At 33.9% G+C, this 18,122-nt stretch overlaps 1 protein-coding gene across 1 annotated transcript in view; it reads right to left on the reverse strand.

Annotated features, from left to right (window-relative positions):
- LOC117340629 (hemicentin-1-like) overlaps nucleotides 1-1,986 on the reverse strand; it is a 23,030-nt gene extending 21,044 nt beyond the window's left edge. The window contains exon 1 of the mRNA XM_033902392.1: nucleotides 1,980-1,986. Within this exon, the coding sequence (XP_033758283.1) occupies nucleotides 1,980-1,986 (7 nt within the window). The remainder of the gene's footprint in view (nucleotides 1-1,979) is intronic.
- Nucleotides 1,987-18,122: the final 16,136 nt, after the last annotated feature.

Below are 18,122 nucleotides of genomic sequence, written 5' to 3' on the forward strand. Positions count from 1 at the left end.
AATAAGGCACAATACTTACTCGTAGTTAACAAATCTATTTGTGGGAGAATTGTATTTTGGCATGTGTGTGTTGCAAATTTATCATTATCTTCTTAGAAATTTAATATATACTGATGAACAATTTCCTGGCATACCTGAGGTAAAAGGCTGATTTTAAAGAAGTAAAACAACTGGAAGCAAGTTTTCACACGTTCTCCTTCATTACCTATTATTTCAGAAAAGCCATGCCTATGGACAAAATTATAAGAAGAAAAAAGTAAATAAAAAAAAACAGCAATGCTTGGTGAAGTGCGTATTGTATCACATGAAAGTGTCTTCAATGAATATCGAAAATGTATTGCAGAAGTCATGACATTATCTCTCAAAAAACAAATACCATAAATACCCCGTCCCCCTCCTATTCAATGTTTCTTCTCAGGAAATATATCAAACATATCTGTATCGACATATACTAAGTACCGTGATCATTATTTATAAGCTTTTCATTTTAGTAGCCGATGGAAACAAATACTTCTTTATGCCTCTAGACAACGAATAAAAGATACATGTTAAGATGAGGCGACACGTAACTTGAACATTACTACAAACAAACCCTAACCCGGAACAAAAGTATGTATATCAATGCACATGTAATGGTCATTGTTCATATCTTTTAAAACGAGTTATGTATTTTTCAAACGTTATAGCACAGTAAACCTGAGTATATTGAATGCATTTTCATATAAGGAACATCATATAAGTCACCGCATTACTGATAACTATATATAACATTCTCGCATACAATTCATATCGGCTTCTCCAAACATTACTATAATGAAGACATCTAGTCTTACCCGCAACAATAAAGCATTCAACATTAGGTAATTTATGAGACACGTGGTGTTTTGTAAGTCGCCAGGCGAAGGAAACAAAGGCCGTTTTACGATTTCCTCTCGGTTTAATATATCATATATATAATGTAAGATATGCAGCAATATTTGTTTTCTTTCTTATATTAATACATCACATGTAACTCTATACTGTATTTGTAGCATGGCATTACATGCTTATATTTATATCAGTACCATCGCAAACACATCAGGTCAAACATAATGTTACCGATAGATACCTGTTCACAACGTAAGCCTGTGCAGAATTGTCTCCATTGCATAATCAGACGTTTGGATATTATACCGATTCCAGAGACTCCATTCGCACTTGAGCGACACAGAAATCACGATATATGAAAAGTTTAATGTGCATCATAGTCTGTCACTTTATACGATAACTTTAATACTGTCGTATGTTAAGATATATTTATAAAAAAGTATAAATACACCTCTTTTAATAAATGTTAATGCAATGTACCATCCAACGAAAAATAAATTCGATCTTTGTATTTTCAATTTGGAATCGGCTAATATTTTAATGAAATAAAATACTTGAACATTCTACATTTGTAAACTACCTCGAGATTTATGATATTTGAAAACCTCAAATGATTAAGTACGTCATAAACTAAATTCTAAATCTCTCCAATGGCAATATAAATAGTGTGTAGCTAATATCAACCGTCAAACAAACAGACTAGGTGACAACGTTTTAAACTTTAACCATTAACGATTTCGCTAGTTTATCATAACTGTCCCGGACATTGACTGCAGCATGTGACGGACTGAAATAATATATAAGAAAACTATCAACATGGGACAGGACACCAAGAATTGACAAAAGATGCTGGTTTGTCTTAGAGCATTTTTGTTAACGGGCACCTACAAATCTTATTAATTTAATAATACAGAATATTTTGATAGTTGATAATCATGGGAAACATACATACCAAACAATATACGTACAAATCCGCCAACCTCTTTATGATCAAAGTGATATTCGAATGCATCATAAAATGTTGTAGAATAATATTAAATTTGTTATCAAGCGATAACCTTCCAGCATGATAAACATTGCACCTTATAGCAAATTAAAGAAAGAATACTTGCCTGCCATTTTAGACCACTATCACAGACATATCTTGAACAGCTTGTCGACAATCACAATTTTCTTTAAATTAATTCGTGTCACAAGTCCGTTGATATTCCTAACCTGATTGTATGATAGGTGTTTTTATAGACGAGGCGAATATCAGTGTTCTAATAGTGTCGTTGCAAAACTTATTATTGCGTGTTTGCTTGAAATAAGGCCATTTTTAAAATGTTAGTTTTGTTTTGATGTAGTTGATGATTTTCATTAATGTTATAGTCCTTTATTGCTATTTTCTTGAGTTTTGAAAGGCCGCCGGTGATTTATAGGCGAAAAGTTGTGATTATATTCGTCTTTGGGATTCTAGCGCAAGCCCCATTATTATGTGACGTGTGTAAATATAAATACTTACATTCTGTATGGTTAGCATCATCTAGATACAATGCAACACGCGTGTAAATAATCACATACATTGGGTTTGGTTAAGGTCATCAAAAGACAGCGCAATACAATTGTAAATATTTGTAATTACTATTAGGCTATATAATGATTGTTATGTAACACTGGTTTACATAATTCATGAACAGATAGGGTTCTATTGCAGGTACAAACAAGGCCACACATTTAGAAGTTCTGTCTCATCGATACCTGATATGCTGACAGACAGGTTATTTTCAGGAATCCGTTCCTTTTATTTAAACATAGGTGTTTGCGGGATGTCAGGGACTTCTTTTATTAATAACATCAATATCATCCCGAGAGATTCGGTACTTTGCATATAATGATAAATTTGTCAGAATTTTCAGATAAAACACTAGGGTATGATGTTTCGCTTAGTGGGGACGCAGTGCGCTCACACCCATTAGAAATGCATCTCAACATCGGAACAATAGATACAGTAGTGACCTTGTCACGACCAAATGTGTTTCAGGTTGGAGTCTGTTTAGCACCGATTGGTGGAGTAAGTGGAGGATGTACTACAGATTTAACACAGGATTTAACAACTGGAATAACTACATACAGTATAACATCTGTATCACGGACCACAGATCAAGGTGTTTGGACAAGTTCACATGGGAGTGACACGGGAAGTATTAATATCACGGTTTTAAGTGAGTATTGATATCATTCTGAATTATGTCCGATTATATTGTGTGACTATCAACGTTTAGAATGATATTTAATTACAACATGTATACATTCTTGATTTTGAATAGTCTGTTTTCTACCTTTTCAATCATTTCTTAAATCAATATTTTTCAAAGAAAAAAAACCCAAACAAAGAAACAGCGACAAAGAAACTATAATGCAACAATAAACTTACTGTTTTTAATTCCGTCATTATTATATACAATATCATTTTAATTTGACCCATTACATTGTTTTCGTGCGTGATCCGTCTTCTTGTTATCCTAACAGTTATTATAATTGCATTTCTTGATGAGAACCTGCTTCTTGATATAACTTAGTTGAAAATGATTCATTATATAAGATTGATGAGGAAAATATTTTTTCTGACAGGATGTTATCTTCAATTGTAATCTAAGTTTGTCGTAGTTATTTCTTCTAGTTCCTGAATTGTGATTGGACTTCTAGAATGATTAATAGAAAAACAACAGACAGCTGCATGAATTTGACAATTATAAAAAAAAATTCTTGGAAAAAAACTAGCGGAATTTTTGTTTTATAATTTTTGTTTCATTTTGCCACATTTTAAAAGGACAAAATCCTGTTTACTTATTATAAGCTTGATTAAATATAAAGCTAAAACATCGACTATGAGGCAAGTATAAATGATGCACATTACATTAACCGCTTTATTATCATTAGGATGTACACGTGATTCTGTTCTAGGTTTCGGCTAATACGGTGTTGTCTAGTCGTCTGTTTGATATTTAACCGATAAGTTTCCAACTCTTTAATATTACCAGCCTTTTCTTGTCTAAAATAGCTTCCAAAATATTCTGTCATTTTCCAGCCATTCCTACAGTAAACGTAAGCGAATCAGTATCTTCTATGACATTATCATCCGGTACCATTAATACCCAACGTTTGAACATCAGAGTGACGTGTGCATATTCAGCAGTCTCACTTGGCTTATCATTTGTGGTAAGTGTATTGTTACTTGAATTAATTGATAGTTTTCGTGATTTCTTTTCTATTAGGAAATTCTATCAGAAGACTTATGGCAATATTGAATAATTATTTTCACACTTAAGCTTTATCGGAGAAACCGGTGTCGAACTTCTTAATACATTACTATTTGGAATACATATTTTATATTATATTCCAGCCAACTGGATCTGCAATAGATCTTGACGGGCAGTACCAATCTCTAGGACTAAACTCTATCATTACTGATACAGAGATAATAGTGCAAGATTATACAACCTTGCCCTAACCTAACAGGTGTAATTCTAAACTGTGTCCATTATGAAACGAGCATTACTCCAGAATCTTACACAGGAAATAAATGTTATGAGGGTGGCAGTGAAGTGTTTACATATATTGAGTGTAGCAATCTGCTACGAACGAAACATATCCATATAGCGTCCGTCGGTATAATTTAAAACCGTAAGACATTGTAGTCATAAAATGTAATAACGGTGCAGATTTAAACACAGCTGTAATGTCCTAAAAATTCAATTGTGAAATATATTTAGCAGAAGTCTTATGGATCAAACTCTCAAAAAAAAAAAAAACTCTCTTGCGGCTTTTATCATTACTGGGTCGTTGTAGTATCCACTACAACGACCCAGTAATGATAAAAGCCGCACGTTGAGGGGACGGGTATTTGAGTTGCCAAGTTATCCATGAATTTGGACCAAACTATTCAAGACCACCGTATACAAAAATAATCCCAAATGATTATAATACCTTTAATCAACAAACTGCATGAATAAAACAATCATTATATTCATGATCACTTTATCAAAAAACAAATTAAACAATACAGAACACAAATAGAAAAAAAGTAAATAAAAAAACACTTTATAAAGTACATTGATGACTTAACCATTCATAAGTATGTACTATTTTCAGATATAGTCAAGAATGCATTGTGATATTTGACTGGAAAGCTCTGGTTGTTACATGTTGTCTATGGGGTTACCATATCAATAAAGTTCAATGACTATATTAAAGATACGTAAACAAAATTTAAGTCACGGTAATAAATCATTGCTCTATCGACAGGTCAAACATTTGTTGGGTTCAACAACTGGAAAAGCCTGTATTCGCGTGCAGATTAGTAAACAAAAAGGTGCATAGATATCATGAATCATATTATAAACATTGGAGATTTTTATCCTGATTTATTATCAACAGAATCATATCTATTATCATAGGTTTTATAGAATGATTAACTATAAAGTACATTGTTTTGGAGTTGTCAACCGGAACAAATTCATAGATATATTGATAAATCACAATTTATGCATTTAATTCATTTATTCGTTGAAGGGTTTATAAACTCTAGAATAATAACTATGAATTGATGATTGTGATGAAAAGATGTTCGATGATTTCTTCAGTTCATTTCCTTTCAAGACAAATATAACAATACAATTCATAATGAGTAATTTGTGGTATCAATCACCAATCAGATTATACCATGAGTTATGTCTTGAATAATTCCAATATCAATCTCATTTCGTTCATATACTCGGAATGAATACTGAGTATAAAGTTTATAATTATATACTACCATTCGGATGTCACAACATCAATGTAGGTGGTGACAATTATCAAAGACAGTCCAGTCGTTCTCTGTATCTCGTATGGAGTAGGCCCCGGGAGGTGTATCTGTTGACGAAATAACCTCAACCTGCCCAAAGGAACACTGAACAATGTTGAGTATAAGCTTAAAGGTTTAAGTGGGAAATATTTATGAAATTCAGCATTTTATATTACCATTTAACAATGATCTGTAATTAGTACAGGACATTTTACAATTAAGGCATTTAGTTTTCATTGTGACACATTTGTATTTAAATCTCAGGAATAATGCTTTCAATGAACAATGCAAAAATGAAAAACAAATATCAACACAATCACCAATAAATATATATCAATTGATAAGAAATACAATGATGAATCAGGATATTTCTGACTTTGCACTCACAACAGCGATCCATAAGACCTGAGTATTTATTACCAAACAATTCCATCTCGAAAAAAAGATCTAGTTTGGCGTGTAACGTGGCTAACGGAATCGGAAAACAGAGACATTTCACTGTCGTATGGCTTCGCATACGCTGACTTTGTCTGTATAATGTATTAAGAGTAAAAACCCTATTTGTAGCGTGCGCAAATGCATGCACTTTTGGCTAGTCCATTCAATAACGACTTGACCAAATATTTCATATGTCGCAGCTGTAATGATGAAACGATTCGGGTGTTGGTGATATCACATAGATCGCAGATCTAAATTTAGATTATATCATAGATTTGCAATCCAAATGTAAATACTGAAATGTACACAAATTAGAATCGTATTCAACAGAAAATGATACGGAGAAAATATATATAAAGTATATGGATATTTACTAATTACTCAAAGTTTGTTTATCACATAGCTGACCTCCCTTCCATTTGATGTGGTCATTTCAGGTAAAGTTGGTAATTAGATACGTAAGCTCATTATGTATGTCGACGACAACAACAACAGCAAAAACCTGTGATTAAGTAGAATTGTATTTTGAACAAGCAATTGTAAACCCTTCCTTTCAACCCATTCCAACGAAAAAAGGTGACAAATGTCTCATAAAATAATTTAACAGTCATTTTAGACCCATGGGTAAAACAATAATATTATTTTGTTATAATGCAATCTAGGATGTTCCAAAGAAAAAAAGGCTACACTGACTATACAACTACCTTATTCATTTATGTAACTTAATATAAATAAAGATGTCATTTGATTACTTCATTACAATGCAGATTACGTCTAAAATTAAACTCTGTTTTAATTTCAATGCTATGCAAATGTTCCTTTTCCAAGCGTTAGAACTTCTAGTAAGTAGTCCGAGTGTGACATGTAGATATATACGATGACATTTCAATAATTTATATACTAGTAACCTAATGTTTGCGATGTATTCCAGGTAATTTGAAAGGAGTAAGTTAAGAGCGTTTAGAGGAGTTTATTTATAGTTTTAAGTATTTGTAACAAATTACTCGCCTGTGTCTCTGTAAAAACGTTCTCATCTTCACATCGGCTTTGGTTAAAACCAAATGTGAGTCACATAGTTGTAAACGTGGGATATCACCAAAATAAGATTTCGACACATTTCTTAACCTATAATGTACTGATTTCGGCAGTGGTGAATGATTAAACATCACTGGATATCAAAACAAAATAAAAATCAATCATTATACAAGAAATTATATAATAGTTGGTATATACGAAAACAGCCGAGCAAAAAGAGGATAGCTACATAAATGTATTTGTATACCCTTATATACAACCGTGTGCACAGGGCAATCCTCAGTTCTATTTATAACTGGGTATATGTGTGTGACTACTCTTACCGGGAAGTATGTTTAGTCTAGGTATACAGATCGTCTACATGTCCAGCTTACTATGGGTATTTATTTCTCCAGCAGGTAAGATATGTGTTTTATATTGTTTGGTCCAGGTGTCTTATATAATGTACATGTCTAAGTTATGTATTATGTACTGTCATGTTTTACATAACTTTACCATTTTTATCTGAGCAGTTTTATTCTAATAGTTCTAAAAATAGACCAGAATGACTTGTCGTGTGTGCTGGATAATGAATATGCATTATAGCTATACATAACTTTAACATTTTTTATCGAAGCAGTGTTATCTTCACAATCTAAAAATAGACCAAAATGGCTTGTCTTCTGAGCTGTACAATGAATATGCATGATGGACAAAATGATAACGTTTGGTAAACGCTTAGAAGGTCTTTGCCTATGTGTATCGACTACATGGCAGTATTCATTAAGATATCTGACGAAGTTCTCTCCGGGTCACTAATAGTGTTTGATACGAGTAATGTAGTGTAATGGCCGCTAATAATGATTGTATCAATAGTGTTTGATACGAGTAATGTAGTGTAATGGCCGCTAATAATGATTTTATCAATAGTGTTTGATACGAGTAATGTAGTGTAATGGCCGCTAATAATGATTTTATCAATAGTGTTTGATACGAGTAATGTAGTGTAATGGCCGCTAATAATGATTTTATCAATAGTGTTTGATACGAGTAATGTAGTGTAATGGCCGCTAATAATGATTTTATCAATAGTGTTTGATACGAGTAATGTAGTGTAATAGCCGCTAATAATGATTTTATCAATAGTGTTTGATACGAGTAATGTAGTGTAATGGCCGCTAATAATGATTTTATCAATAATGTTTGTTACGAGTAATGTAGTGTAATGGCCGCTAATAATGATTTTATCAATAGTGTTTGTTACGAGTAATGTAGTGTAATGGCCGCTAATAATGATTTTATCAATAGTGTTTGATACGAGTAATGTAGTGTAATGGCCGCTAATAATGATTTTATCAATAGTGTTTGATACGAGTAATGTAGTGTAATGGCCGCTAATAATGATTTTATCAATAGTGTTTGATACGAGTAATGTAGTGTAATGGCCGCTAATAATGATTTTATCAATAGTGTTTGATACGAGTAATGTAGTGTAATGGCCGCTAATAATGATTTTATCAATAGTGTTTGATACGAGTAATGTAGTGTAATGGACGCTAATAATGATTTTATCAATAGTGTTTGATACGAGTAATGTAGTGTAATGGCCGCTAATAATGATTTTATCAATAGTGTTTGATACGAGTAATGTAGTGTAATGGCCGCTAATAATGATTTTATCAATAGTGTCTTATTGCTATATCTTCTGTTTTATTTTGCTTGTGATATTTTTTAACAAAGCGTGTTTAATGTATATACCGATCTTTTTTTAAGTCCAGCTTGCTATGGACGGCCATTTCTATATCAGGTAGGATCGTTAAAGGAGATCGGTTCATCAACGTCTCTAGAAATAAATTAAATATAAATGCTAGTGTGAGCTTATTAAAATGACAAAGAGAGTACATTTGAAAGATTAGCAAGTTATAACCGTGCCTTATCTTGTGTTAACATGCAATACGAAGCACTTATGTTCATTGTTATTTTAGTGATCATTAACATCAAGGGTGGTATTCCGGCGACAATGATACTCATCAATAGAGCGTACTTCTCAGGATTTAAACTACCCGTTTCGTCTACTAGATGATCTTAGTAAAACATAATCTGAAAATAAGGGTTCAGTGATGTGGTTATCACGTAGCATCTTATTCCATTAGTTAATTCCGTAAATACTATTCTTACTACATCCGAAGATGATGTTTGGCACACAACACCTTCGTAAATCCTTACATTTCAAGAGAATAGAAAATCGAATTAATGCTTTCATAAAATCGAATCCGACCTAACAAATGACACAGATAGCTGCTATATACACTTGTGAGCAAAGTGCCATATAGCTGGTTTTTTTTCAATATAATTACTGCGTTATATAAAGTCTGAATATCATTTACCTCTTCCAACGTCAAGGACCTGCTAGACTGGCGTACTGGACAGTTATCCTCTTTAACGATCGACGATCTTAAAGGGAATTTTCCGGCCAAATCAAACATGGATAACTTGAATACTTTGCAAATACTTTGAAGTGTCCCGATTGATCAAAAAAATATATCAAAATCATCAGACAATAAAACATACACACAACTGACAGACTATAATAAGTATCACTATGTACATACCAAGAAACATGATTACTAAGGACAGAAAATGAGACATTGTAACTATGGACAGGAAATGATACATTATCACTATGGACAGACAATGATATATTATCACTATGGACAGACAATGATATATTATCACTATGGACAGACAATGATATATTATCACTATGGACAGACAATGATACATTATCACTATGGACAGACAATGATATATTATCACTATGGACAGACAATGATACATTATCACTATTGGCAGATGATGATACATTATCACTATGGACAGACAACGATACATTATCACTATGGACAGACAATGATACATTATCACTATGGACAGACAATGATACATTATCACTATGGACAGACAATGATACATTATCACTATGGACAGATAATGACACATTATCACTATTGGCAGATGATGATACATTATCACTATGGACAGACAACGATACATTATCACTATGGACAGACAATGATACATTATCACTATTGGCAGATGATGATACATTATCACTATGGACAGACAACGATACATTATCACTATGGACAGACAATGATACATTATCACTATTAGCAGATGATGATACATTATCACTATGGACAGACAACGATACATTATCACTATGGACAGACAATGATACGTTATCACTATGGACAATGATACATTATCACTATGGACAAACAGTGATATATTATCATTATGGACGGACAATGATACATTATCAATAATGGCAGATGATGATACATTATCACTATGGACAGACAACGATACATTATCACTATGGACAGACAATGGTACGTTATCACTATGGACAATGATACATTATCACTATGGACAAACAGTGATATATTATCACTATGGACGGACAATGATACATTATCAATAATGGCAGATGAAGATACATTATCACTATGGACAGACAACGATACATTATCACTATGGACAGACAATGATACGTTATCACTATGGACAATGATACATTATCACTATGGACAGACAACGATACATTATCACTATGGACAGACAGTGATACATTATCACTATGGACAGACAATGATACATTATCACTATGGACAGACAGTGATACATTATCACTATGGACAGACAGTGATACATTATCACTATGGACAGACAATGATACATTATCACTATGGACAGACAATGATACATTGTCATTATGGACAGACACTAATACATTATCAGTATGAATAATGATACATTATCACTATGGACAGGTTTGGTTGGTTTAGTTTATTTTGTTTAATGTCCTATTAACAGCGAAGGTCATTTAAGGACAGACTCTCGTGCGTGCGACATGCATGCGTGTGGTGAGTGTGGTAAAGAAAGTAGAGAAAATATAAGATTCCAAGTTTAGTCGCCTCTTGCGATCATGCGATGGTTGCAGCAGGTACAATTCTTACACCCTACCTGCAGGGCAGATTATGGACAGACATTGATAAATTATCACTATGGGGAGACAATAATACAATATTACTATGAGGAGACAATGATACATTTTCACTATGGACAGACAATGATATATTATCACTATGGACAGACAATGATACATTATCACTATGGACAGACAATGATACATTATCACTATGGACAGACAATGATACATTATCACTATGGACAGACAATGATACATTATTACTATGGACAGACAATGATACATTATCACCGTGGACAGACAATGATACATTATCACTATGGGGAGACAATGATACACTATCACTATGGACAGAAATGATACATTATCACTATGGACAGACAATGATACATTATCACTATGGACAGACAACGATATATTATCAATATGGACAGACAATGATACATTATCACTATGGTAATACAATGATACATTATAACTATGGACAGACAATGATACATTATAACTATGGACACACAATGATACATTATCACTATGTGAAACAATGATACATTATAACTATGAACAGGCAATGCTTCATTATCATATGGACAAACAATGATACATTATAACTATGGACAGACAATGATACATTACCGCTATGGACAGACAATGAAACATTATCACCATGGACAGACAATGATACATTATCACTATGGACAGACAATAATACATTATTACTATGGACAGACAATGAAACATTATCACCATGGACAGACAATGATACATTATCACTATGGACAAACAATGATACATAATCACTATGGACAGACAATGATACATTATCACTATTGGCAGATGATGATACATTATCACTATGGACAGACAACGATACATTATCACTATGGACAGACAATGATACATTATCACTATGGACAGACAATGATACATTATCACTATGGACAGACAATGATACATTATCACTATGGACAGATAATGACACATTATCACTATTGGCAGATGATGATACATTATCACTATGGACAGACAACGATACATTATCACTATGGACAGACAATGATACATTATCACTATTGGCAGATGATGATACATTATCACTATGGACAGACAACGATACATTATCACTATGGACAGACAATGATACATTATCACTATTGGCAGATGATGATACATTATCACTATGGACAGACAACGATACATTATCACTATGGACAGACAATGATACGTTATCACTATGGACAATGATACATTATCACTATGGACAAACAGTGATATATTATCATTATGGACGGACAATGATACATTATCAATAATGGCAGATGATGATACATTATCACTATGGACAGACAACGATACATTATCACTATGGACAGACAATGGTACGTTATCACTATGGACAATGATACATTATCACTATGGACAAACAGTGATATATTATCACTATGGACGGACAATGATACATTATCAATAATGGCAGATGAAGATACATTATCACTATGGACAGACAACGATACATTATCACTATGGACAGACAATGGTACGTTATCACTATGGACAATGATACATTATCACTATGGACAGACAACGATACATTATCACTATGGACAGACAGTGATACATTATCACTATGGACAGACAATGATACATTATCACTATGGACAGACAGTGATACATTATCACTATGGACAGACAGTGATACATTATCACTATGGACAGACAATGATACATTATCACTATGGACAGACAATGATACATTGTCATTATGGACAGACACTAATACATTATCAGTATGAATAATGATACATTATCACTATGGACATGTTTGGTTGGTGTAGTTTATTTTGTTTAATGTCCTATTAAAAGCTAAGGTCATTTAAGGACAGACTCTCGTGCGTGCGACATGCATGCGTGTGGTGAGTGTGGTAAAGAAAGTAGAGAAAATATAAGATTCCAAGTTTAGTCGCCTCTTGCGATCATGCGATGGTTGCAGCAGGTACAATTCTTACACCCTACCTGCAGGGCAGATTATGGACAGACATTGATAAATTATCACTATGGGGAGACAATAATACAATATTACTATGAGGAGACAATGATACATTTTCACTATGGACAGACAATGATATATTATCACTATGGACAGACAATGATACATTATCACTATGGACAGACAATGATACATTATCTCTATGGACATACAATGATACATTATCACTATGGAAAGGCAATGATACATTATTACTATGGACAGACAATGATACATTATCACCGTGGACAGACAATGATACATTATCACTATGGGGAGACAATGATACACTATCACTATGGACAGAAATGATACATTATCACTATGGACAGACAATGATACATTATCACTATGGACAGACAACGATATATTATCAATATGGACAGACAATGATACATTATCACTATGGTAATACAATGATACATTATAACTATGGACAGACAATGATACATTATAACTATGGACACACAATGATACATTATCACTATGGTGAAACAATGATACATTATAACTATGAACAGGCAATGCTTCATTATCATTATGGACAAACAATGATACATTATAACTATGGACAGACAATGATACATTACCGCTATGGACAGACAATGAAACATTATCACCATGGACAGACAATGATACATTATCACTATGGACAGACAATAATACATTATTACTATGGACAGACAATGAAACATTATCACCATGGACAGACAATGATACATTATCACTATGGACAAACAATGATACATAATCACTATGGACAGACAATGATACATTATCACTATGGACAAACAATGATACATTATCACTATGGGCAGACAATGATACATTATCACTATGGACAGACAATGATACATTATCACTATGGACAGATAATGACACATTATCACTATTGGCAGATGATGATACATTATAACTATGGACAGACAACGATACATTATCACTATGGACAGACAATGATACATTATCACTATTGGCAGATGATGATACATTATCACTATGGACAGACAGTGATACATTATCACTATGGACAGACAATGATACATTATCACTATGGACAGACAATGGTACGTTATCACTATGGACAATGATACATTATCACTATTGACAGACAACGATACATTATCACTATGGACAGACAATGATACATCATCAATATGGACAGACAATGGTACACAGTCACTATGGACAGACAGTGATACATTATCACTATGGACAGACAGTGATACATTATCACTATGGACAGACAGTGATACATTATCACTATGGACAGACAGTGATACATTGTCATTATGGACAGACAGTGATACATTATCACTATGGACAGACAGTGATACATTGTCATTATGGACAGGCACTAATACATTATCAGTCTGAATAATGATACATTATCACTATGGACATGTTTGGTTGGTGTAGTTTATTTTGTTTAATGTCATATTAAAAGCTAAGGTCATTTAAGGACAGACTCTCGTGCGTGCGACATGCATGCGTGTGGTGAGTGTGGTAAAGAAAGTAGAGAAAATATAAGATTCCAAGTTTAGTCGCCTCTTGCGATCATGCGATGGTTGCAGCAGGTACAATTCTTACACCCTACCTGCAGGGCAGATTATGGACAGACATTGATAAATTATCACTATGGGGAGACAATAATACAATATTACTATGGGGAGACAATGATACATTTTCACTATGGACAGACAATGATATATTATCACTATGGACAGACAATGATACATTATCACTATGGACAGACAATGATACATTATCTCTATGGACACACAATGATACATTATCACTATGGAAAGACAATGATACATTATTACTATGGACAGACAATGATACATTATCACTGTGGACAGACAATGATACATTATCACTATGGGGAGACAATGATACATTATCACTATGGACAGAAATGATACATTATCACTATGGACAGACAATGATACATTATCACTATGGACAGACAACGATATATTATCAATATGGACAGACAATGATACATTATCACTATGGTAAAACAATGATACATTATAACTATGGACAGACAATGATACATTATAACTATGGACACACAATGATACATTATCACTATGGTGAAACAATGATACATTATAACTATGAACAGGCAATGCTTCATTATCATTATGGACAAACAATGATACATTATAACTATGGACAGACAATGATACATTACCGCTATGGACAGACAATGAAACATTATCACCATGGACAGACAATGATACATTATCACTATGGACAGACAATAATACATTATTACTATGGACAGACAATGAAACATTATCACCATGGACAGACAATGATACATTATCACTATGGACAAACAATGATACATAATCACTATGGACAGACAATGATACATTATCACTATGGACAAACAATGATACATTATCACTATGGGCAGACAATGATACATTATCACTATGGACAGACAATGTTACATTAGCACTATGGACAGACAATGATACGTTATCACTATGGACAGACAATGATACATTATCACTATGGACAGACAATGTTACATTAGCACTATGGACAGACAATGTTAAATTAGCACTATGTGCAGACAATGATACATTATCGCTATGGACAGACAATGTTACATTATCACTATGGACAGACAATGTTACATTATCACTATGGACAGACGATGATACATCATCCTTATGGGCAGACAATGATATAGTATAACTATGGACAGACAATGATATAGTATAACTATGGACAGACAATGATATAGTATAGCTATCGACAAACAATGATATAGTATAACTATGGACAGACAATGATACATTATCACTATGGACAGACAATGATATGTTATTATTATTATAGTCTTTTTTGACATACAACTGTGTGCTTAAGATGCTGTAACCCTGACCGGGTCGTCAGAGTACGCCGTCTCATGGACCGAGTTTACACTGACGTGTTATGTACCAGATGAGGCCAATGTTGTCCAGTTTTACCGCCGTCCCGACGTCACTACTCTAGTGGGTAGTGTACAAGTAGGTGGTGACAAATGTTACAACACCAAAGTCAGCCCCGCCGTCCCCTGTACACCGGATGTCTGTTCCTGTGTAACGTCTGGAGGCCTTGGTACAGTGTTCCGGTGGATCATACAGCCACAGACGGGAGACCATGGATCTGTGTGGTACTGTAGACGTAACAACCTTAACCTACCTAATGGGAGCCAACAACTGGACAGTGATGACTTTACACTCAACGTGGCAGGTGCGTACAATGTAATATATGTGTTGAAATGTAGAAGCTAGGCCTTAATTTTGTAAACTTCGTCATGTTCTCAAATTTGACAATAAACAGCGTTGATATCAACACGGACAGCGTTTATAAAGAACTAATCACGTACCTTTTGTTTTGAGTAAAATGAAAAATAGTTAAATATACAAGCGCAATAATGAAACATAAATTTATTAAAACGGACAAAACAAAGAATGATTAGAGCAGATTTACAAGTCAAAAATACAATAAAGAACATGCTTAAAATGGTGTTCGTTCTTTTGATATTTGTTTTTGTTACTCTCCTTGTAGTTTTACTTTGAACAATGGGAGACTAAATTCACAGCTGACATTACAAGTTAAAAAGCTCCCAATTGAGATTTTCTGAAATATTTACAAGGTTTCAATATCAAGAAATCGTTCCCGAGAAATATCTCTATGATCACAGTATGTCTTAGTCATCGTATCTAAATCCCTAGTCACACTTTGCCGGTAATTGACTAGGTGTATCACGGATGAACCTTCCGTACTCAATTTTGGCCCGAAAACAGTAGTTCCAAGGTACTGGTGCGGTATGTCACGGTTATCAACGGTTCCAACGGAACTCGGAACTGGGACAAAGTCCCGTAAAGCTTATACATAGTAGTTCCGTTTTTCTTAAACAGGACTCGAAACTGGTTCCTAGTTCCGGTTACCTTAAACGGAACTCGGAACTGGGACCACAACCCGTAAATCTTCTACATAATAATTCTGTTTACCTTAAACGGAACTCGGAACTGGGACCAAAACCCGTAAATCTTCAACATACCTACGTTACCTTAATTGGAACTCGGAACTGGTTGCGAGTTCCGTTTTACTTAAACAGAACTCGGAACTCGGAACCAACTCAAGGCTCCCGGTGTCGGTACGGTGTTACATACATAGATGAGATGGCTAATTTCTTAAATATATATTATTTATTATTCCATGTGCTGTATGAGTTGTAATGTCCCTTTAGTAAATTTCCGGATATTTCTGTTCGTTTCCTTTTTCATTTTATTATAATGTACCTTATTCCGGATATTTTATTTGATTTGTTAATTACAGTTATGTAATCTGTGTCACAAAGAAGTTTGATAATAGATGCAATGGAAGAGAACACGTGTTATGACCTTTTCTTCAACTTTTTCTTCAACGAAGCCCCTGTACAACGGTGCGAAAATTCACCGATTCGACTACGGTTTAACACACAGGTGTAATGCAGAAATAAACTACCGTAGTGAGTTACGGTCCAGCACGGATCAACCCCGGTTTGAGTACGCTAGCTACGGACTAACACCACCACACACTTTTTCCAGTCTGTATCAACGTAGTTCACCGTGACTTTAAATCGACAGTTTGACTGGGGCTTAAAGCTGATAGTGCAAGTTAAAAAGCACCCAGTTGAGATTAAAAAAAAAAAATACATGTATAGATTTCCAAAAATCGTTTCCGAGATATTCCCCAATTATGGTAGTGTCGTATCTAAGGACGGGCAGATATTTTTTCTTTTTTTTTATTATGCGTGAATACACCCAAGCCGCCGCTGCTATAAAAAGAAGGTGCGGCGTTACACTCGCATTCATTCTAACGGTGACACACCTGTATCACCTACACTACATCGTATATATGTACATCTTGGGATATTCAACAAACGTACCACACAACTTCATAAC

This window comes from Pecten maximus, chromosome 13, assembly GCF_902652985.1.
Source record: "Pecten maximus chromosome 13, xPecMax1.1, whole genome shotgun sequence".
NCBI classification, from domain to species: Eukaryota; Metazoa; Mollusca; class Bivalvia; order Pectinida; family Pectinidae; genus Pecten; species Pecten maximus.